This window comes from Charadrius vociferus, unplaced genomic scaffold (assembly GCF_000708025.1).
Source record: "Charadrius vociferus isolate BGI_N301 unplaced genomic scaffold, ASM70802v2 scaffold210, whole genome shotgun sequence".
NCBI lineage: Eukaryota > Metazoa > Chordata > Aves > Charadriiformes > Charadriidae > Charadrius > Charadrius vociferus.
The window spans coordinates 583,686-606,572 of record NW_009646421.1 but is presented as its reverse complement, the minus strand read 5'-3'; the positions used below and the strand labels follow the sequence as shown (position 1 = coordinate 606,572).

Here is a 22,887-nt window from a genome sequence, read left to right as displayed (position 1 = left end):
AGGATTTTGGCTTAGCAAATACAGATGTGTCTGCTTACACTGCTGTAGTTATTTCTTTTCTATCTAAAAGCTACAAACAGTGATTCAGAGAGTCCTGCATCCAGCAAGAACTTAGAAGCAAGTTTTGGAGACTGACTTTTTGTGGCAAGGTGCCTAGTTTGAATTCCTGTGATTTTCACAGACCTTGTCCTTACTTTTTTCCCCCCTCTCATTCCTCACATCTTTTCCCCTCCTGAATTCCGAGAAATTCCCTGCCTTGATAGTCAAACGTTATTTCCTGAACAGCAATATGCAATACCAACAGTATGCGCAGTTGCTCAAATTTTAAACATTTCACTTCAGTCTAGAGGAGCTACTTCACAGACTGCAGCATCTCAAATAAAACTGCTTCCCACTTTTTAATAGTTTATATTTCGTCATCACCTCTCAGAGACGCTGGACAATCAAAGAGAAAAGACATGCTTGTAAACCATGAAATTAATGGACTAACAACTACATGCACGTAACAATTTTCTGCAGAAGACGATTCATAGTGCACAATTTAGAGACCTTCCCCTAAAGTTACATAATCAAAAATCCTGAAAGGAAGGAAGATAAGGAAAATGAAAAAAGCATTATTAATTATGAAAACTCCAGTAATAAAAATCAGCCTGGTTCTCGGTTCTCACTTTCTCACAAGATACATCTACATACTGACCTCTGCTGATCCAAAAGTGGGGAAGATACAGTAGATGCTTTCTTCTCTTTCTTACTAGCCGAAGATGATGATTTCGGACTAGATCTTCGTTTTGGAGATTTACTAGACTTTCTTGGTGATGGCGATGGTGATAATTTAGATCTAACCACCTCTGGAGAAATCTTGAGGAAAAGAGTATATTAACTGATAAGATATTGATGCTCAAAAGCTTACCTGTATGCTGATATACATATCAAATATATAAATTCAGTAACAGTATACATCTGAGATCTTGACCATTTACACTTCTACCTCAAATAAAATAACCACATCATTTTCAAAGAACACCGTAAAAGGAAGAAGACAGGAAAAGAGCAGGGGAAGAGAAGACGATGCACTCTCTAATGCATTACAAAAACTGTAACTGAAAGTTTAAAATCAGTACATTCCCATTTAGCACTCAAGTTCGTCTGAAAGAGAAAGACCTCCTTTCAGGCTTTTTTTTTTTTTTTTTTAAATCTTCCCCAAAATTTTAGGTTTTCTAATACTTACAGCTTTGCCTCTGTCACTCTACTCTGTTACTACAAGACATGGTGGAAAAGGAGCTTGGCAAATGCCTTGTGTTTTCTTCTACGTGTCTTCTCTATTAAAGGTCTTACTAGTTTTATATCATTAAAATGCATTAAATCCTACTTATTTAATAGCTGACTTCATAAAGCAGAAAACTTTGTTATGGTGCTGCATGATTGACCACAACTAATATCCAAGTCACATCCGAAGTTATACACGTACCAGTTATTTGCTATGTAATACAACGGTGCATGTGTAGCCCAGGAAGCTCAAGTCTACCAGGAAACAATTAGGAGCCTATGAAGTGGCTGATGACTTATTTTTTTAATTTCACATTTACATAATACATACCTCTTTTTTAATGACTATTTCCTCTCGTTTCTCCATGTTTTCCTGTTCCAACTTCATGAGTTCTCTCTGAATCTTTTGGCGCTTCATTTCCAAAGACAGCTCATGATCATAATCATAATTAACATCTCCATTATCAGAGTCTTTATTTAAGAAAAGTAAATAGATTAGTAAATAATTACACATGAAATAAATAATAATATTTAGTGTACTGGATGCCCAAATAAATATTTCCGTGACTTTTGAACACTCATGAATGGATCAATGAAGCGAAGCCAAATCTCTTCTCCAATTACGTGTGTAAACCTGAAATAACTTCAGTTAGTTCTGTAAAATCTGCAGTTAAATTCTTAAACTTTGTTAAGAAAAAAAAACACCTTAACTTCTTCCAGAGACTTGCATCAATTTTTAATCTGAGGTAGCAAGGGAAATCCAGTAAATCATTTATTTAGATTTAAATAACAAAAAAAAAAAAATTCAAAAGAGTGTGTCTTCACAAAGACCAAAAATATGCAGAGCACTACTTAATCGGGAAATCTGACATGAAATGGATTTAAATAATGATGCATGATACTACAGGATTTTGTTTGAGCATCCCACAAATCAATTGATACACTTATTTAATTACACCTCCAAATCGATTTTAAAATAAAAGACGTCTGTATGATCTCTTTCACTGGATAGATGCACACTTCAAGAGCTTATTCAAAAGGTGCTATTTCTGTCACTTTTTCATTAAGTCATACATTAAGCTACTTACGTATGCTTTGAGCCTTGCAACAGAAATCTTATTGAAAATTAAAGTAGTTTTATTCACTCTGTTTACATTTATTTTGTTTATGGCTATTTAAGTCTAATGCTCAAAAAGCACTTTAGGAAAACAACTGTCAGAGAAAAGATGACTTCATTAAAAAGTCATTAGCTTTCACTCCCCTTCCTACACGCAGGAACTATATAAAAGGTTTTGCAATAACAAACTCAGCCTACAAATTCCCTTAATGTGTCATGAATGCATAGGAACAGCTTATAGAGAGGTGCAGTTCCTAACAGCATAGGTTCTTTCCCAATCCATCTGTCTGCACATGCAGCACTCACTAGAACTTAACAGATGGTAATTCTACTTCATCCGCATAACTATGATCAACACTATTTTGAAAAAAATCATAATTCTCAAGTTGAAAGCCTCAGTGTCTAAGACTTAAGACATATATTTATATAGAATCATAGAACAGTTTGGGTTGGAAGGGACCTTTAGAGGTAATCTATTCCAACCCTCTCTGCAATGGGCAGGACTATATTTATATAGGACTTGATGGTTTTATGTTCCAAAATTTTTTGGCTTAGATTCTATTTCCATGCATCCACGTTATAGGTCAATGTTTCTTAAATCATGCCAAAACCAAAATTTAGGAAGGAATGAAAACATATGATGGTTACTCTTCTATTCATGTATTGTGCTTAAGATAGAGCAAAACAATATTTGCATAACTTATACCACATACTATAGAAAAGCTACCTAATGAATGAAAGTTACAGGGGAGCTCCCTCCCACAAACAACTTATAGCACACTTTATTGCAAATATATTCATTGTATCTAAATTCACTCAGCAGGGATCAGGATTTCCATCTTCTCTTGCACTATTCTATTAACTACTTCTGAAACACTGACACAAAACTACCTTAACACCACAGTTCATTAGAAGCTGCCATAATATCACTGTGAGGTGAACTTGGTCTCTAACAAAAGTGAAACTCAAGAGAGTGGGAAAAACCAGTCTTTTCCTCAACTATCCACAGACTAAATGGACAAGTATTATCAACAAGAACAATGAAATCACCTTTTAACCATTAAACAACCAAAACCAACTACTGTCTCTTACCACTCAGTGTTTTCAGAATATTAATAGTTCACCAATTGCTACCTTCAGCTGTTATACTCATTCGAATAGAGCCCTTGTTAATGAAACAGTTCACACCAGTACAAGTTACGCAACAAAAAACCTGCTGACTTTTGAATTCAAAGGAGTTATGCTCTCTCCTCAGGCTGAGCAAGTTTCAAAATTGTAACTTGTATTCAATTAGTGATCTAAAAGCGAAAAGTTCAGCCATGGAGTAGCCCATGGCTAAGTTCCTTGTTGTCTGAGAAGTCAAAAAAGAAAAAAAAAAAAAAAAAGAAGCATGCATTTTTAAAATAAGTTGGTTTTACCATTGTAGCAGTCCAACTCAGATTGCTTCCTTGCTCTCCTCAAAATTAAACATTAATGGCTACTGTATAAAAAGTATTCTGCTTAGAGACCAAATGTTTAACCATTCTGCTTTACATACAGCCCAGTAATCTTGCCATTCTTCAAGCTGTAGGGGAACCAATAGTTTAATTATACTTACCTTCTCTATTTGTTTCCCAATCCCCATTTTCCTCTTCACTTTCTGGTGTTCTCTCCTTTGTAATTTTGATATCCTCCTTTTCTCTATGTCTTCCTCGTGAAGACTCTTTCTATAAAGCGAAAAATGCTGCATTAGAGTAAACAACTTTATTTTAAAAGAAGCCTGAAGAAGCAGGTATATTTTACATGGTATTTTGGCTGTTTCTTTTTTATAGTACAAAAAGCATTTCCCCCTTTAGCCTGTTGAACAAATACCTTCTTAAATAAGCAGAGACTCCACAGGCAACACGTTCTAATGCAATTTCATATAATCAGTGTGCAAATAGCAGATGGGGAAAAGAGAAGAAAGGACTCATAAAATAAGAAGGTTTAATGGCAGGGCAAGAATTGAGCACCTATCAGAGATATAAAGTTTAAAACAGGAACTGAAAGAACAGATCAGGTTCTTAAGACCAGAAGTTTAATGAAGATTTAAAGAGTATAACTTTAACAGCTTGAGTAAGAGTTCTCAGCTGTAAATAAGAATATTTATATGCAAGGCAGATGAGACTCAGAAGCTGAGCCATTTAACTCTCTAGAGGATAAAGAAGGGGGGTGTGTGTGTAATAAAATAAATTAAAAAAAAAAAAAAAGAGAGACCCTTGGCTGGCAGAAGAAAGGGAAAAAGGTCTAAAGCACACTGGAATCAAGTTTTGTTGATAGCTTTATATTTGAACTTTCACTAGCCCCAAGCTATTAGACAAGTCTAACTATTGCAGTAGGACATGTTTTGCATGTGGCAGATGGTTCTGTGGATACATAAGGAAGCCATAGACTATTCTTACAGGAAAAAAAGACAATTTCAAAAAGCAACTGAACCTGTGCCGCTCTTCTTCCCCTGCTAAATTCCAGTAGTAAAGCTGCATAGTTGTATCATTGCCTCTGCTGAAAAGACACTCTCTAAATAATCTACCTAGGCTCAAGAGGAGTACAGGACAAATTTTTTTTTCACTATTTGCAAAGAACATTCAAGCTTAGAAGTATCTCAGGTTGATTTTTTAAGTCAGAAACCAGAAAGAGCAAATAATGAAAGCCTGTCCCATCTCTCTTCTATTCTCACCTCCCACAGTGCCTCCTTTTGTCTTTTGGGGATTCTTCAGTGTAGTTATGTAGGAACCTTTGTTTTTATGCCAAGAAAAGGAGATGCCTGAGAATTTCACTAGCTATTCCTTATTGGCACTTAGATCTTGACTTATTTTAAATCCGTAACATCACCTTACAAACAGAGTACGCAAATAACATAACATTGTGAATAGTCACTCCCAAGTGAGTAAAATTCAACTATTCCTTTTTATTCACTAACAATGTTAAAATGTTATCTCTAGTTTAATGATGTAAACGATAATAGAACAAGTACTGCATTTATTTTACTTAGTGAACTAAAACAGATGCTTCAACGCACAGTTATCTTCAAGCTTCTCATCTTGATGCATTCAGTATATCATATTCAAAGCCTTAGAAGGTTTGGACCAGTCACTATGTAAGACGAAGGAACTTCACATTAAAGAACTAACGTGTGTCATGTTTAATTTAAAATAGCTTGTAGAATAAGGAAAAACAAGGTTTTTTCTCTATTTCATGACAGGATCTCTAAAATGATGCACAAGATCCTAACCTATCAAGTTGTGTTGGTTACTGACATCAACTGCAGACAAATCGGCATCAACTAAGCCATCATGACAACATGCACTAACAGCATTTCAGTCTAAGAGCAAGAATTGTACTACGCTCCAAAGCAAGTTACTTAAGAGAAAATTACTCTGATGAGATCTGAAAATCTGTGACTATCAACAAGCCTGTCCTGCAACCATCTTTTCTTCTTAGAGTATTTTAATTTTTCTAGACTGCCCTCCTTGAAGGCTGCATTTGTTCTATTAAATAGTGTACTTCTGCTATATATTCCAACCGATTCCTAGAATATAAACAAACAATAAACAAAATTTCTTAAATAAAAATACTAGCTTCTATTAATTCAACATTATTTGTTACTAGCAATCTGAAATATGCATGTTAGGACATCCTCTATATACTGATTAAACTGTGTACCTCTGCTATATATTCCAACTAATTCCTACAATATAAGCAAACAATAAACAATATTTCTTAAATACAAATACTAGTTTTTATTAATTCAACACTAGGTTACTAGCAAACTGAAATATGCGTGTTAGGACATCCTCTATACACCAATTTCAAAAAACTTCTCAAAGCAAATTCCCCAAATAATTTGTCAGCAGAGAATGAGCAGGTAAGTCAGAATGCTTCAAAAACAATTTAATATCCCATGTTAAAAATACTATACAACTTGTACGTGTCTTGCCTATGTCTCCAAACTTACAACCAAACACAAGTATCTTGAAACAGCCTGTATTTTCTCCTTTCAGTGGAGAGATTCAGTAGTGGCACAATCATTTCTACAGAAGAACTGAGAACAAAAACTTCTATGAAAGGAATTTTATTGAATTACTGAATATAAGGGAAGAGAACAGACAATTTTTATGCAAGCATGCTATTGTACAGGTCGGGACAACTTGATCCAAGTCCGTTCATATGCTAAATGACTTCAGTTTAGTCATCAGGCAAAAAGATTCTGGTAATATTCCATCTTGAAAAACAAATCTCAGTTTAGAAATCAAGTATATTTTCCTGGGGCATGCGATTCAGGAATTTAAGTTATGATCGTTTAGAACACATACTTGAATTTTCTCATGGAAAAGTCTTCAACATTCTTTTTATTGTACTTGTTCCACTTACAATGCATTTAATTCTGTTACAGGGAGTAAATATTTCCTTTATATCCTTATAGACCTTCTTGTACTTTATAGTTTTTCATGTCTCCCTTAATAAGCCAAGAATAAAATAAGTCAAGCTCCTAAAGGCCAATAGCATGTCTTTCACTTGAAGATGCTGTATCCACTTCAGCCACACTTGTAAACTATTTCTCTGCAGACTCTGAAAAAATGCTATTTACTAGACAAGAAACAATAAACTGACAAAATAATACAACTATTTACTAAAAAAAATTATTGTAGATTGTTCTAAGAGTAAACAACAACTTAGTAGACTTTGTTTATGCTGTTTTCAGGTATGTGCTCACAGTTAAACTATTTACGTATGTTGGATAGATGATTACAGTTTAATGTTGACATTCAGAAAGAACTACTTAAGAAAGGGAAAAAAACTGCGACATTATGGCTGAATTTTGTTTGACTTTATTTAATTTAACGTCTACTTAAGTTGAAGCTCCACAATTCATAAGATATGATCAGCACTCTACAGCACAAGACTTGATGTCTACTTGAATGAATTTCCCACTACAGCCAGAAGGTTTGGCCAAGCACAAAAGGACTCATCCAGTCTGCAAAATATGCTTCTAGCCAAGGAGTGTTACCTTGCCAACAGCAATGGAGAGAATATTTATAAACACTTAAAACCTACAATTCTTACAAGGCAGAAGCTTCAGTTTCAGCCTTATCGGCACTTGTACATGCAGCAGCAATATAAACTAATTCAAAAGCACAGACTCCTCTAAATCTAGAATAAGCTACTGTGTATTACAGCTGGAATCTTTTGGGCAAGTACAGTACTATTATGCTCTATGTATAATACCTTTATAGTATAAACTACTACCACACTACACAAACATACAAGAAAATGAATCTGAAGTTTCCCTGAAATGAACAGGTATCGTTTCCATTTCAGAGATGGAAGACAATGCTGACTTCCATTGCCAGTGGAGATACTCAGAAGCCACAGCGACAAAAAGCACGAATAGGAAACAAGTTATACACATTCCTTACAAAAACCTTTCCTAAATATACATTAAGTCCTTCCCACTGTTTCTCCCAGATCACACACACCTCCCAGGTAATACTTCATATACTCCAACGTAACTGTCTTATCATATGAAGAAAAATTCAACATAAAAATTTCCAACTAAGTATAATAACAGCAGGGATCTTATCTAATTATTTGTATAATAATTGATACACTAACATACAGTGCTGAAGTAATTCTGAACACAAATCTGAGAAACACAGAAACAACTGAGTTCAATGTAGTTGTCCACGCAACGCAGCATATTGTGTCTGAAAATAATAGTACAAAATACGAAGGAATAATAGGGGATATATTCTGTAAGTTGTCCATATAGGAAGTTTCTTCCTAAATACATATAGATTGCACTAGTTATCTTATGTCTCCAAAGAACATGAAATCTTTTCCAAAAAGATTTTATACTAGTTATACTGCCTCAAATTTTTGGTGGAACCTATTCAGGTTTCTGCCTGTATCTTCCAGCAATCAGGTAGAATTGTCAGATATAATGTAAATAGCATTTCCCCTTGTCATTTTCAAATTTGCCACTCTTTCTACTGGGATAAAGTATAAGTATGACGCGTCTAATTTACATTCTCTCATTCATACATCATATGCATTCACCACATGTCCTTTCTTCTCTCCAGTCTCTTTCTCACCTCCTTGCCCATGCCCACTTCATAAAGACCTTTGACTGTATTTTCTTGCATACAGGTGATCACAACCAAACAGCATTTCAAATAAAACTGGACCATGAATTTCTACAGCGCAATATTGATCATTTTCTATTTCATTTTTATATACCTGTTTGCTTCTGCAACTGTGACTGCACTTTGATCAGATGGTTTCATTGAGCTGTCCACAATAACTTCTTTTTCTACTGGAAAGTTTCAGTTACTTTTGAAATATTCATTCATGATTTTTTGTTTTAAATACTTTCTTCATTGTGCATTACCTTGCACGTGCCAACACCAAGTTTCATCTGCTATTGTACTGCCAAAAACTATCTTTCCCCAACCCCTCTATCATTCCTCAGACTTTAGTAATCTCAACTCCTGTTTTCATATCTTCTGCAGAGTTTGACATTTGGGATGTCCAACATTTTTTGCACATTCTTAAAAAGTTATAGCTCTTCAGATGAAACACCATAGCATCCTCCACAACTTCATCATTTGAAATTAATCGAAAATTTTCCCCTTAACTGGCTTCCAAACCTGACAATATTATACCTGCTATTCTTTGACTATCTATATGCCTCAAAAGCCTTGTTTCAAAAGGAACTATTTAAGGTTTCACCTGTATCAGACAGTTCTCTTTTAGCCACTACTCTCTGTTAAGGTTTCAGGCTAGTAGACTGGTGAAGCACAAATTTTGTTTGTAACAACAGTGCTGCTCTTTTTTAAAAAATAGAATTATGAAACTTTTTATGGAACAAGGTACTTTTCATTATTTCAAAACAAAGTTAAGATCTCTTATCCAGCTCCTGTTATCCCAAAAGCTTTAATAAGAGACAGAAACGTCAGATATTAGAGCTCCAAGATAATAGTAGTTCTAACGATGGAGCAAGATTTTTGTTAGCAGTTCGGTCACTTCAGTCTTCTGTTCTTTTAGATATCCTGGTTCTTTGCAATGCAACTCTTGACGACTGTTTGTTCCAGAATACTTTCTTTGGATAGCCCATATTCCTCCATGCAACTAATACAAAAGCTCAGTGGTTTCCTCAGCCTTCTGTTTTATGAGATTGAAGCAGAGTATTCTTTTCTCTGCAGTGTGCTTATCCTGTAAATAATTCTGTGGTACTTTAACAGACCCACTAATTTTCCAATACCTTCTTCCAGTTCACCTTTACTTGGGGTTTAGTTGTTTAAGAGTATCTTATTATTACATTAATAGATCACTATAAAAAGCAGGGTTAACTAACCAAAAGAATTACATCAAAATAAGAGTTGTACCAGGAGAGAAGTTACAGAAAGTTTTTAATAGCGGTTGGAAAAAAACACTTTTCCCACCAACCATGTACTCAATAACTGAACAGTTTATTCAAACTATTAGAAAACAAAAGAAACACATTTAAGTAAAAGAGTAAAAAGATTGAAAGTTTACACAAATTAACAGCAACTGAAAACATGATTGGAAGGTAAGCCATTCTGTTAATTTAATGATAGCAGCTGCTGTTGATTTCTTTACACCTGACATAAAAATTCATTTTACACAGCAAGTAGGAACAGACCAAGAGGAAAAAAAAGAATGCTGTTAATACCTGCAGAAGCAAAACTGATTTTTCACAAATAAAACCTTTTTCTCATTATTCATATGAAGATGTTCTTAAAAAACATAATGCAGGAATACATTGGTGCTATTGTTACACAGGTGCAGGGTCACACTATCAATTTTGCCCCTATTTGTTTATAACATCAGTGCAGGAACACGTAACAGTTTAAAAATTAATAACTTCTGGTATTTGAGGGGTATAGGGTTGCAGAAAGACAATTAGAAAATGAGAATGATAATGAATTAATTTTTTGCAAAACCCAAAAGTAAGCAGCTGGGATGCCTGATGAGTATGTGAGGAGGAAGGCAAAATGAACCAGCACAATAGTAACTGTGTGGTCTCATCAAAAGCAAATTTGGGATGAACAGCTGGGGTCAGGGTGAATGTAAACAATGGATACAAACAAGCGTTGGCCGAAAAACAGTGGATGGTTGGAACAACAGTTAATACACTTTTCTTGGTAATAATCAAAGAGTCTGCACTGTTATTAAATACCTGTTTATCACTATTTATAACATATTTTAGTCTATGGGATTTAGAAAATCCTTGGGAACCAAAAGATCAGAAAATTATATAAAACTGCGAAATAATACAATTGTTAAGACACTTCATAATAAAATATGTCATATGCTATGTACAAAATGATCAGTTCATTAAAACATTTTAAATATTACAAGTCACCACAATCAGGTTTCTAGTACACACTGCCCAATTGCTACTGAGGGGTTCTGGAGTTCTACAAACTCCATTCTTACCCTAACAGGAGAGGACGATTCCTCTGTACTTCGTTTCTGTGGCTCTGCCTCAACGTCTTGACGTTTGTTCTTCATTCTTTCCCGAAGATCTCCAGTCGGTCTTTCTGGTGACCTGTATAATACAGAAACATAATATAAGCAGTTCTATGGCATTATTTTTAAAGGAATACAATCTGTCTTTTCATTATTTTTATTAGTATATACAGAAAGTATATACAGAACCTCCCACCCAGAAGCAAAGTGGATAAATAAAAAAATATTAAATTCTAACAGGCTTAAGCATCCTAAAAAAAACCCAAAAAAACCCTCTCTTTCAGAACATCAAGGAAGACTTGACTTTAAGAAGAAAAATTACTTGCATGTATATATGGCATGACTCAGTTACTACTGTAGATTAGCTTCACATGATCCTATCCAGAAAAAATCTTCTTTTTCAGACCATCATGCAAATGTGTTTCACAATCACTCCTACAAAATTTTTCAAAATATCTTTAGCCTTCTCCATATTCTAAGCTGCACTGATTTTAATATATAATTTAAAAAAAAAAATAATAATGCAGAGTCAAACTACTGTAGACTAGCAATGATAGTCACACAGAAGCACATCTGGATATGGATGAAGTCTGCAAGTGGAGATAACCTGACCTAGATGCCATCCTCCCACGACTTTGGCGAGACTGCCACACAAAAAAACGCTGTTGCTTGACCACGCACCAGAAATTCACTCTTGGACACCTCCTCCATTTTCCATTTTGCCGTAACATAGTTATTTCATTATTTAATTACAAATTTTTGCATGAACTCTACTAGTCATACAACTTTAAGGTATATTTTCTGTAACAGGTATTACTGTGATGTGGGAAGGGAGGGGGAACATCCTATGCTACTACAAGACATTTATATAATTGTCACCTCTTATTATGGATTTACAAGTTCATTTATCCCTTATGGGTTAAAAGAGAACAACCCTTGCATTTAAACAAGCTCTTAAGCAACGGGGATGTAGGAGCTGTTTCAAACAATCTTTCAGTTCAAGAATAATTTTCTCTTCACATGAATCTGGCCTGATACTGAGTTTGGTACTTTTGTGATGGCTGTCAGCCATAATCACAATTCCTCTGTGAAATGGTTGTATGAAAGTACTAGATTTGTACTTATCGGTTTATGCTAAAGAATTATAAAGAGATACTGATGCTGCCTTAGTTGATTAGATGGGTTATACATAATATTTGAATAACAAAATTTGCATTTGCTTAGGTTTTCAGTCTGAATTAGGGTTTCCATTTAGAAAGTACTGTTTCTCCCACCCTTCCTCTGTCACATAATACATAGAGTATAATGTCTTTCACAAATTATGCATACAAAAATCTAAATTAATATTTCATTTTCAACCTGTGCATACTTGAAAAACAGTAATTTGTTTCCATTTCCTCTTTTGCAATATTATCTATACTTAATTCTTTAAAATGCATCATAAGGTTAAGTGTCTTACGATCTAAGAAGAAAAAGACCAGTGACTGCTGTCATTTTTAAATGCATTTAATTCTTCATCAAGTTGTAAATACAGGTCACTCTAGATCAGAAGAAGGGTACAAAACAGTAGCATGCCACTTCTTTCAGGACTAAGAAGGATCAAATAATACCCGGCATACAAATATAAATAATTATCTCTTTTGCATGCATTATTATACCATCTTTAAAGTGTCTGGCTTTAGCAAAAGTTATGATTCAAGGTATCTGTTTCTTTTCCCTCCCCCAATCTTAGAAAGACAATTCCTTTGCATTTCCAAAACACTCTGAAGCATTCCAACCATCAACTACCTCAACAAATAAACGGTCTTTCAACATTAAAGTGGCAATTAAATGCCTTAATTTTAATATTACATCAGCTATGGCAGAAAGGATTTGGATTTCTAAACCTGAAAATTAATTTAAAAGGCAAAAAGGTTATAGATAACGTACTTGTAACATTGTTCCTCAAGAGGAACAATTTCAGGAAAAACACTGGTAGCTGAAGGAGAGAGCAAGAGAACTTACACTGAATGCAGCTCATGTACTTTCTAGAGACACATTTGGTATTTTAATACTTTTTTCTTTTTTTTTCTCCCTTTCCTTTTTTTTTTTTTTTTTAAGTCATATGCTGGAGTGAAAAAAAACATCCAAACCATGTCACCCTCAATTGGTACCTTTTTCAGTATGGAAGGGAAGAAAAAAACTTATTTTGTTAAAAATTTATTCAAATATACTTAAAGTCTACAAAAGTTATCAAGAAATCACAGAAATGAAAAGCTATAGCTCCCGGGTTGGGGTTTGTTGGTGGGTTTTTGTTTGGTTTGGGGGTTTGAGTTTTTTTCAGCTTTAGGAGAATACTGGAGCTAAGTCATGGTAACCATCCCACCCCTCCACGCAAATGACCATAACCCCCCCCCAAAAGTCAGACTGAAAAACCTGTCAAATTTAAAGAAATAATAACTCAGGAAGTTGTGACTCTTTTCCGATAGTTTGGCTTGATGCACAGAAAAACAAGCTGGCCTACTGACTGATTCATGTTTCAGTTAAGTGATTTTAAACAGCATTACTTCCTGCAACAGTTCAGTTCTCCATATTCAGCAGCTTGGTTTGGAAAGGCACATTCATAACAATGCCTCCATTTGCTTCTGTACCTCCTACAGTGTCAGGAAAACCTCCCTAAAAACAGACACACATTACAACACACGTATCCGAGAATAACTGTGTGTATGTGCGTGCACACATGCATGTATAGGCAGATGACAATTACTGCTGTGTATGATATATGTATTATAAATGATGGCTTATGAAACACTGTCCCATTTTTCAGTTTCCCATACAACAATATTTGAACCTTGCAAAATCCGTAAGTTCTTACCTAGTATTACTGCTGGTCTGTTTTTTAAATCCAGAGTAATGATCCAGAATGAAGAGGATCAGACAAGCTAGGAGAGGAATGCTATAATGGCACAGATCCTGACAATAGTATAAGAGAACCAGCAGGAAGATGCCGGGCAACTAACCAACAATCTGTAAGTGGAGCAAAAGAGCAAAATTCCTTGTGGGATAGCATGTTTACACATAGCTCTTTCCTTGTTAGCTTCTCCTGGCTTCAGATGCCTGGAAGACTGTCAGGTCTATTACTGAATTCTTAATATCCTCATCAGGAAAGCTTTATATGTAAAAACATGCTAGGTTTTCTTTTTATAACAGCAAGATTAAAATTCATGCCATGAGAGGCAGCATTAATGCCGAAATGGAATTATAACAAAATTAGATTTAAGAGTCTTTTTCACACTTTAGAGTCACGTTTTCCTACTGTCTGGTGATGTTCTGAACTATGGGAGGCATGATGGTCAGATAAAACCATTAACAATGAGATTTATTTAAGACAGGTATGAAATCGGAGGGCAAGACAAAAAGGCAGTAAGATGTGCTTTGTCCTACTAAACTGCTTGCAAAGCAGACAAAAGACTTCACCAGCAGGCCCGGCCAAACACATGTAGACACGCCGCCATTATATTGTCCCAGATACTTGAACACGAGTACTGCTTGAACTGAACTGATGTGGAAGCAACATTAGCTTGGCTTGCAAGAAGCCAATAAAATTGCATTCAAAATACCTGGATAACATTTGTAGAAGTGTCTGTAATGTTAAATGGCATGAAAATGCTAACATTTTATTATGTACCTAAACCAGCTTTTTCTGTGCCTGGCCAAGAGCTATCAGTAGAAAGGTCTGAAGACAAGCATGCTTTTTTCATTTGTCTGGGTTTTTTTTGTTTTGTTTTTAGGGGGGGAATGGGTAAGTAGGTGCTTCCTCCCCCTTTTTATTTTTAAGAACACCTTTATTAAATGTTGAATGTGTCAGACAAATAAGCAGTAAGATTTGTCCTTTGACTTTTTCATATAGTCCTAGTAAAAAAAAAAGTTAGCAATAAAAAGTAAATCAACATTATTGTTAAGTGTCAGTGGTGACAGGGAAGCAGAAACAAAGCTTTAATCATTAAAAGAAATGTGACTTTTCTTCAAAATCACCAAGCAGAACTACACACTGAGCGTTCCAAACACTGAAATAAAGGAGAAAATTACATTCTAACAGTTTTTAAATTTAATCTCCACCAGTAAATCACTCCCTTTTCCTCATTTGGAACATTCAGTACAGAACAAAGTCTTTTACACACTGAAAGAAACATTAAACTCAGTGATATATTTTGTATCCCAACTGCTACCACCTACCACCTTAGAAGCAATGGAAAATCAAACAAGCAAAGTCGGGATCATCCTAAGAGTATGCCACAGGAACAGGAAAACAGAACCAGAAACAGAACCCTAACCTCATGTCCACCTTCCTGTTGTTGCTTTACACTTTGATGATTCAGTGTGCCCATCCATAATCTGGAGGTAACATTGATATTACTGTAGCACTATGAAGCGCAGTTGTTTGTAAAAAAAACTTACTGCCACATTTGGTTTCAGTTAAGTAAGGTGTTATGCCACACAAAGGACAGTTGAAAAAATATTTTAAGTTACAGTAACATATGAAAAGGCAGATAATAAAATATATTCTCTTCTGTAAAATGAAGCAACTTTTTGGATCTCCTCTTATGATACAGGATATTTGTTCTATATCTGACAGGTAAAGTCACAAAACTATGTTTTCAAGAGAAATGTTTTCTCACAACAGGACAGAAAGGATAGACACCTTATTCATCAAACAATACAGAGAAGGCAGAAGGGCTGCAAGTATGTGAGTACTGCTGTAAGTAGTTGCAAAACAGCATTTCAGTAAAGGACAGAAAGGCATATCAGAAGCTGCAGTGACACTATGCAAAAAAAAAGAGTATTAAGGTACTTGAACTTCCCTTTTCAAGTAATATAAGAAGTTAATCTGCATCCAGAGGACTCCATTTTTTAAAGCTACATACACACAAAAAACCTGGGAAAACCCACTGTAAGTTGCCAAATTAATTGCTTTGAGCAGCTTCACAATGCAATTGGTTATCAATGAAACATACCATTAGGCACACCACAGCATTTCACTTTAAAAAAAAAAAAAAACAAAACCACAAAAACAACAGAGGACATAGTTGCAAAAGCTATTTTCCTACAGCATGTGAAGAATTCAAAGTGAGTTCTTGATTTACCTTCTATAACTGCTGCTATAGCCTTTACCTCGTGGTGAAGGGCCATGTACGAATCTACATGTGTTCCCATAGAGGCAGTTGCCAGTCTTCAGCCAGTTACGGCACTGTGTCTAAGAGACAGACATTACTGGGTGAATTTCACACTCATTTCTGGAAATACCATTGGTGTGAGTGTGGCAGAACAAACAAATGACTCCACATTAATTCCCATTTATTTGTAATTTCTGTCCACCAGTGACATAAATAATTAAAAAAAATAATCAACAATGAGCATCAGGTCTGGCAGAGAAAAATTTAAGTTGATGGAAATACTATTAATATGTACAGTACTACTGCTCCTCTCCAGAAGCTGGGACAACACACGTTATTTGAAAATTCTAGTATTAGTATGTTGAACATCCAAGCGTTAAGGAGTTCTTTTCACCTTTACTAACCATCAGTGACACCTGAATATTTGGTACTTGTGAGCTTCTCTTTCCCACCACCTAAATCCTGGAAAAGAAGATGCTGGGGTGGGGAGAAAAAGAAGAACACTTTTACAACTCACCTCTGCAGTACTTCCAGTGCTGGGTCCAAGCCTTTCAAACACACTGGGTCTTCGGGATGTGCTATCGGATATGGTCTTGGTATTTTCCACTGTGACCTTCCTTCTAATTTTTGACATTTTGTACTACTTCAACCAAAAAAAAAAGCAAAACTGTAAAATCCTTCAGTTGGGGCTATTGACACTGAACTCACATGAATAAAATAGTATGATATACGTTGTAAGACTTGCTGCAGAAGTGATGAAGAAAGAAAAAGACGTCATAGATGAGTGAAATGTATCTATTAACGAGGAATGTCTCTGATTTGAACTAGACAGCTGAACACCAGGAATGATAATTTTTCATTTTATTTTGTGACCTGCTTTGGATTCTTCAGCTTCCCCTTGGGAAAGATCATATGATATGTTATTCATTTAGGTAGCAAAAACCACACAGAAGAGATGCTTTCCTTTGTCATGTATTTTTTGTGCATCAACTCAAGTGACTTCAAGCGAAAAACTTTTAATGTTACTTCACCAACCTCTCAGAAACAGGTTCTGACCACTAAAAACGGCTCCCATTTTCAGAAACAAATCTCCAAAAGTGAGAGGTCCATTCCGCCCCCCGCCATTTGTTGTATGTGACAACCTTGATATCATCCACAGTCTGTGTTTGTTACTAGTTTGTATTCTACAACTATTTGTAACAACCTGAGTTTAGAAAAAAAAAAAAAAACAAAAAACCCAACAGTGATACACTTCTTAAGCTTCTCAAGAAGTAACTTCCTTTCATTAAGAAAAACAGACTTTGAAGCAAATACAGCATAAATTTGGTAAATACAAAGTCACAATTTATCTTACCTGAGAAAGGAAGGAATTATTGAGTATAGAAAGAAAAACATTTTAAAAAAGGGAAGATATATATTGAGCACTAGAGACAGGTTGCAGAAAAAGGGCAAAATAGGCTCCAAAAACTATTGTCCATTCTGTAACGGCTACTTGATCAACACAGAAATAAAATAAATTTGGGAAAAATCTGCCAGTTGCTGGATGATTTACATACAGCTCAAAAAAACACCTCTTTGTTGTATTGCAAAGTGCCATCATTATAGAGGTCGTTAGCCAGTATAAAATGGTTAACCAAACACTGATCTCCTAACCTTCTGCTCCTATCCACGTGTCACTGCATTTAGAACACACACACTTAAGCTAATTTCTCAAACACCCACAAATTACAAATGACAAAAAGCTCATCCACACAGTCAAAATAATACAAATTTAAACTAACACCCACCAGACTGGATTTTTACTGATTTGATCACCAGTATGTTGCCATCGCATTCAGATTGTATAGCATTCATTCTACATTCTACATTCCCATAGCATTCAGATTCCCATAGCATTCATTCTACAGCAAAATAATTTATAATGCATAAGTGTGGACAAATGCACATAAGACATAATACTGCTGTAACCTGTATTTTACACTTGACACTGATAATACTTGTTTTTTCCCTTGTACCTTGGTGGAACTCTTATCTGAATCCTACGGTTACTTCAATGAGAAGACCTCCCTAGAAGTCTGACACCTGTGCACTTTCTACAAACAAAACTGTGTTGAAGCTCCTGCTAAGCACTTTAGCTCCTTTATAAACAACAGAAGAAAGCAAGCTTATGCTACGTACTCAAGAGATTTCTCAGCTCAGCTCTAGTGACTACTTCTCCAAGCCTCTGATTATCTGAAGGATTTTATCTCACAAGTAAAGTTCAGGTAACCAAGACGTTAACCAAGATGCTCAGAGAGGGCAGAAGTTAACCATGTGGTGTATACCAAACATTAAAAACAATGGTTAACACCAATTAGCGGAAGCAGACAGTGAAATAGTAGAATTTGCCAGTAGTAGGAAATTATTTGGGTTAGTAAAAACTGAAGAGAATAGAGACTTCCAGAAAGATCTAATTGAGTTAGAAAATTGAGTAATACAACAGCAGATGAAATGCAAATAAATATAATGTAATGCACACAAGGAGAAATGATTTTATCTAAATACTTGATGAGTTCAAATTAGTCCAGTCTTCCAAGAAAAATAATTAGGAGTCATTGTGGACAGCTCAATGTGCAGCAGTAGTTATAAAGTCCGACAGGATAAACCATTGAAGTTAGAAAGCAAAACAATACCACATCTCACCTAGCTGAGCACCCTTCCATTTCAGGATTGTCTCCCACGGTATTTCAGAAAAAAACCCACTGAATTTGTAAGGTTTCATGCAGCTACACCCTTTAATAAAGGATATAAAAATCAACTGACATATGCAAAAGCATTTTTAATAAGATGATCATAAACCAAATAGGGAATTTGGCTATATCTGAAATAAAAAAGGTTAGAAGAACGGCACTGGCAATGGCATAGGGAGAGGGTTCAACACATGAAGGACAGATAAAATGAGTGCATCTCATACATAAGTACAGTACACACTGACATGATAGGAGTATACAAATACAAAAAAATTTCCATTCATTTTGCCTCCTAATTTGAATATCCTTTTATTTTCAAAGAAACAGAGGCAAAACATCTTTTTTTTTTTTTAAATGTTACTTTTTACCCAGCAAATAGTACCTTCTTGGAATTAACTTCTATAGGAAGTTATGATGATGAGTAGGCTTAAAAGGATAGTTAAACATGGAGAGGATGAAGGGGGTAGCATCATCATAACTGAGCAGATAATTTCATTCCAACTACCTACTTCCCTATATTCTGGCCGATTATTGTCTATAAGAAAATTAAGACAACGCCATCCAACCCTGAATCTTCTAAGGTTTGAAAAAAACCCTATTTTAAATAAAATAAAAACTTAGTGTGTAAAGAAAAACCTTATTATTTCAGATAGCATTCTGTCAATTCTGTCTTTACATTCTGGCCCATACACACCGGTTTGCAATTAGAAACAGATAATTTGTTAACAGAAGAGATATGAAGCAAACAAAACCAGCATGCTGTGACTACATTGCATGCTACTTTCTGTATGCACATATTATCACATGAAGGTCTCACTCCTGCAATCAGAACTGCATGAGATTTTACTGTTCAGTGAATACAGCTGTTACACAGGCTGCAGGATTACAGTCCAGACACATTATTCAGAGGCAAAGTGAGGAATTTTCACTATGTTAAACATTACATTTGAGAGACTGTATCTGAAAATGCAGTCACTCCCTCATTCTCACTCACTCCTTCCACTCACTCATTCTTCAAAGACCAAGCAAGTTGGAAAAATAAAGACTCTATTAAAACAATATGGCAGTTGAAATCGCAGATGCGTAACACCAGTTTTATATTACTGACAAACTTCCTTGCTTATAAACAAGTACTCTGAGGGGGAAAAAAATGAAATAATTTAAGTGTTCCATTTCCAATTTTTTCAGACTGCACATTAACGGATAATCAAGAACAATTTAAATGGAACATCCCATAAAAATTCCCATAACTTGCTCAACTTGCTCAACTCATCCACATTTTCATCTTATGTTGCTTTATCCTTGATGACCACAGTCCTCCTATCAATCCCACACTGATGGCCAGTGCAATGATTTTCCTTTCCATCAAACTCCTGTGTCTCCGAATTACCATCTCCTTATCAAACACTCACGTGGATTAGACAGCACTGAGTATCAGTGTGGACTGAGCCTTAAGCATTCATATTTCAACATTTCAAATAATTACTCCAATGATACTTTAAAAAAAAAAAAAGTTTCCAAGTAGAAAATTACGTACTACTCTATTTGAGGTACAGTGCATTGCACTGCTAAATCTACTTAGGGGCATTGAACTGTCTGCAACTTCTGAAACAGCTTACTACAACTAAGTGAAATTAACTTTATACTCCTAAAATAAATTCTATATAGCTAAGGTTTTAACTGTGAAGTATCACTTTTCCATACATGCATAAGATTCACGAGAATCTTTAATAATAAATTAGAAATATTGTAACACTATGATAACCTACTCACAGATGCATCTATGTTATTCTTTAACTAAAGTAACTTTTCCAGGGTGACAGACAATGTGTTAAGGACATTAATTACACTAGCATTTGAAGTAAAATATCTCTCAGTGTTATTTCACAAATAAATCTAAAATGTAGACAGGCTTGCAAGAAGCAAGTATACCTAGTGGGCCCTAGCCAAGTAACTGAAATCAACGAAGCATGATATGGTTGACACAATATTCACTGAAATTCTGTAGTTTTATTATTGGTACTTCTACATTTTGATGTCAGGCATGCTTAATGTTTTTCTTCAATAGAAGTATGATATTGCATAAGCCACGATCAAGACAAACACATCTGAAACACCTGCTTTTCTGTTAGAAAAACCTATTCCAGTCAGTCCTCTGCAAAAATTAATCCTGCTTCTACAGGAAAACTAGAAACTGAGATGTAACAGAACAAAAGCAAAGTTCACCAAAAAAAACTGTAAGCAGACAAAATCTCTTTAAGAAGTCCCAGGCATCACTAACAAGCATGTCAACATCTGTGCATGCATACATGCACACCACACACAGGCTAAACATTATGTCACAAAAATCCTACCTGTGAAGTGATAAATAATATGCCATTTAAAATAACAAGCAAAATTTTAATAACGTGGCACACACCCCACCCAAGCATTAACTGCAAAACATTTTGCTTTGCTAAATTTTAAAATCCTACAGAAGTTCAGATACAAACCGATTATAACACTTTAGGGTAAACTAAATACCTGCTGACAACTAAGTAACAGCTCAGACAGAAGAAAATGTCAGTGCTCCCCTTCACTTTTACAAATGAAGAGCTTTTACCTGAAACAGTTTTGTTTCCGATTACAATATTAACATTTCCATGTCACGATACTAATAAAATAACAATATCTGAAGGAGCTCCACCGGTTTACTACCTAAAAATAATGCTAAAAATAGTAAAATTCATTGTTAACCAACTTTCAAAATAATAGTCACTACGGGTTGCACATTTATGCGACGTCAGTCTAGCACTCTTCAACTCACACAAAGAAGCCTGTTTGACAGAAAACTAGATATTATTTCAAGTTTACTTTCACAACTCCATGCTGTTAACTTGAACCTATCGCTCTAATTTAACATACAGTATTTCTCCATTAGTAGTGATAAGCAACTGCTACTTATGTTTTCGTAAGTATAAAATCATGGTTGGCTTTCTACATGTATAAATAAATTTAAAAAATAGACCCTACTACTGCAAAAGAAAGTATATGGCATTCCATATCTTGTCTAACAAAGTCCTCATACTCAAAGAAGACGTTTTACCAGACTAAGGGACAGTCTATGCAGACTGGTACGAACAGATCCAAGCTCACTCAGCTTTCATATCAAGTTTGGATACCTGTTATCTCCAACCTGTAAATTGGATCACCACGTGAGCATGTTGTCACACTCGAACAAACGTGCTGACAAGCGGGGCGTATTGTCTCATGCACGGCCACCTACAGCCACACTTCTACAGTTTTCAGGTACACTCAAGTTCATGGGCCGAGTCTGTCCGCTCCTATCTGCACAGAGGCACCTCAAGTGTTTCACCACCAGAGCACGATCCCATAAGGTCCTGGTTGCTAACCCGCTATCTGCCACAATCTGTTCTTCAAACAGTCTTGCAGAAGGTCGGTAAGGAATCATATGCAGACTGGTACGAACAGATCCAAGCTCACTCAGCTTTCATATCAAGTTTGGATACCTGTTATCTCCAACCTGTAAATTGGATCACCACGTGAGCATGTTGTCACACTCGAACAAACGTGCTGACAAGCGGGGCGTATTGTCTCATGCACGGCCACCTACAGCCACACTTCTACAGTTTTCAGGTACACTCAAGTTCATGGGCCGAGTCTGTCCGCTCCTATCTGCACAGAGGCACCTCAAGTGTTTCACCACCAGAGCAAGATCCCATAAGGTCCTGGTTGCTAACCCGCTATCTGCCACAATCTGTTCTTCAAACAGTCTTGCAGAAGGTCGGTAAGGAATCAATGGTGGAGCGAGAATCCAGAAGTCAAAGGTGAGGACCTAAGCAGACCATTCCTGACACTAACCCAACACGCCCAGTCTACAAGTTCTGGAAGGGATGGGAGTTAGCTGTAGCCCCTATCTAAAGAAATGGTGATGAGTGAATCTATAGGAGCGGAATTAGTAGTTCCTCTAAGCGCACCAAGCAGAAACTGTTTTACTGCCAGAAGTGGGAGAAGAGCCCCATTGAACTGGAAAAATCCCCACGAACGGGGAAGACCCGATGGCGCGGGAGGCGGGCTCCGGCGCGGCCCCCGACCGACGGAACCGCACCCC

The 22,887-nt window shown here is 35.8% G+C and overlaps 1 protein-coding gene across 1 annotated transcript in view; it reads right to left on the bottom strand.

Moving 5' to 3' along the window:
• Positions 1 to 16,681, bottom strand: part of ZC3H13 (zinc finger CCCH-type containing 13) — a 43,082-nt gene extending 26,401 nt beyond the window's left edge. Inside the window, exons 1-6 of the mRNA XM_009881116.1 lie at positions 16,565 to 16,681; positions 16,018 to 16,127; positions 10,862 to 10,973; positions 3,981 to 4,089; positions 1,598 to 1,737; positions 698 to 858 (exon numbers count right to left, since the gene is read on the bottom strand). Of these exons, the coding sequence (XP_009879418.1) occupies positions 698 to 858; positions 1,598 to 1,737; positions 3,981 to 4,089; positions 10,862 to 10,973; positions 16,018 to 16,127; positions 16,565 to 16,681 (749 nt within the window). The remainder of the gene's footprint in view (positions 1 to 697; positions 859 to 1,597; positions 1,738 to 3,980; positions 4,090 to 10,861; positions 10,974 to 16,017; positions 16,128 to 16,564) is intronic.
• Between the last annotated feature and the right edge of the window lie 6,206 nt (positions 16,682 to 22,887).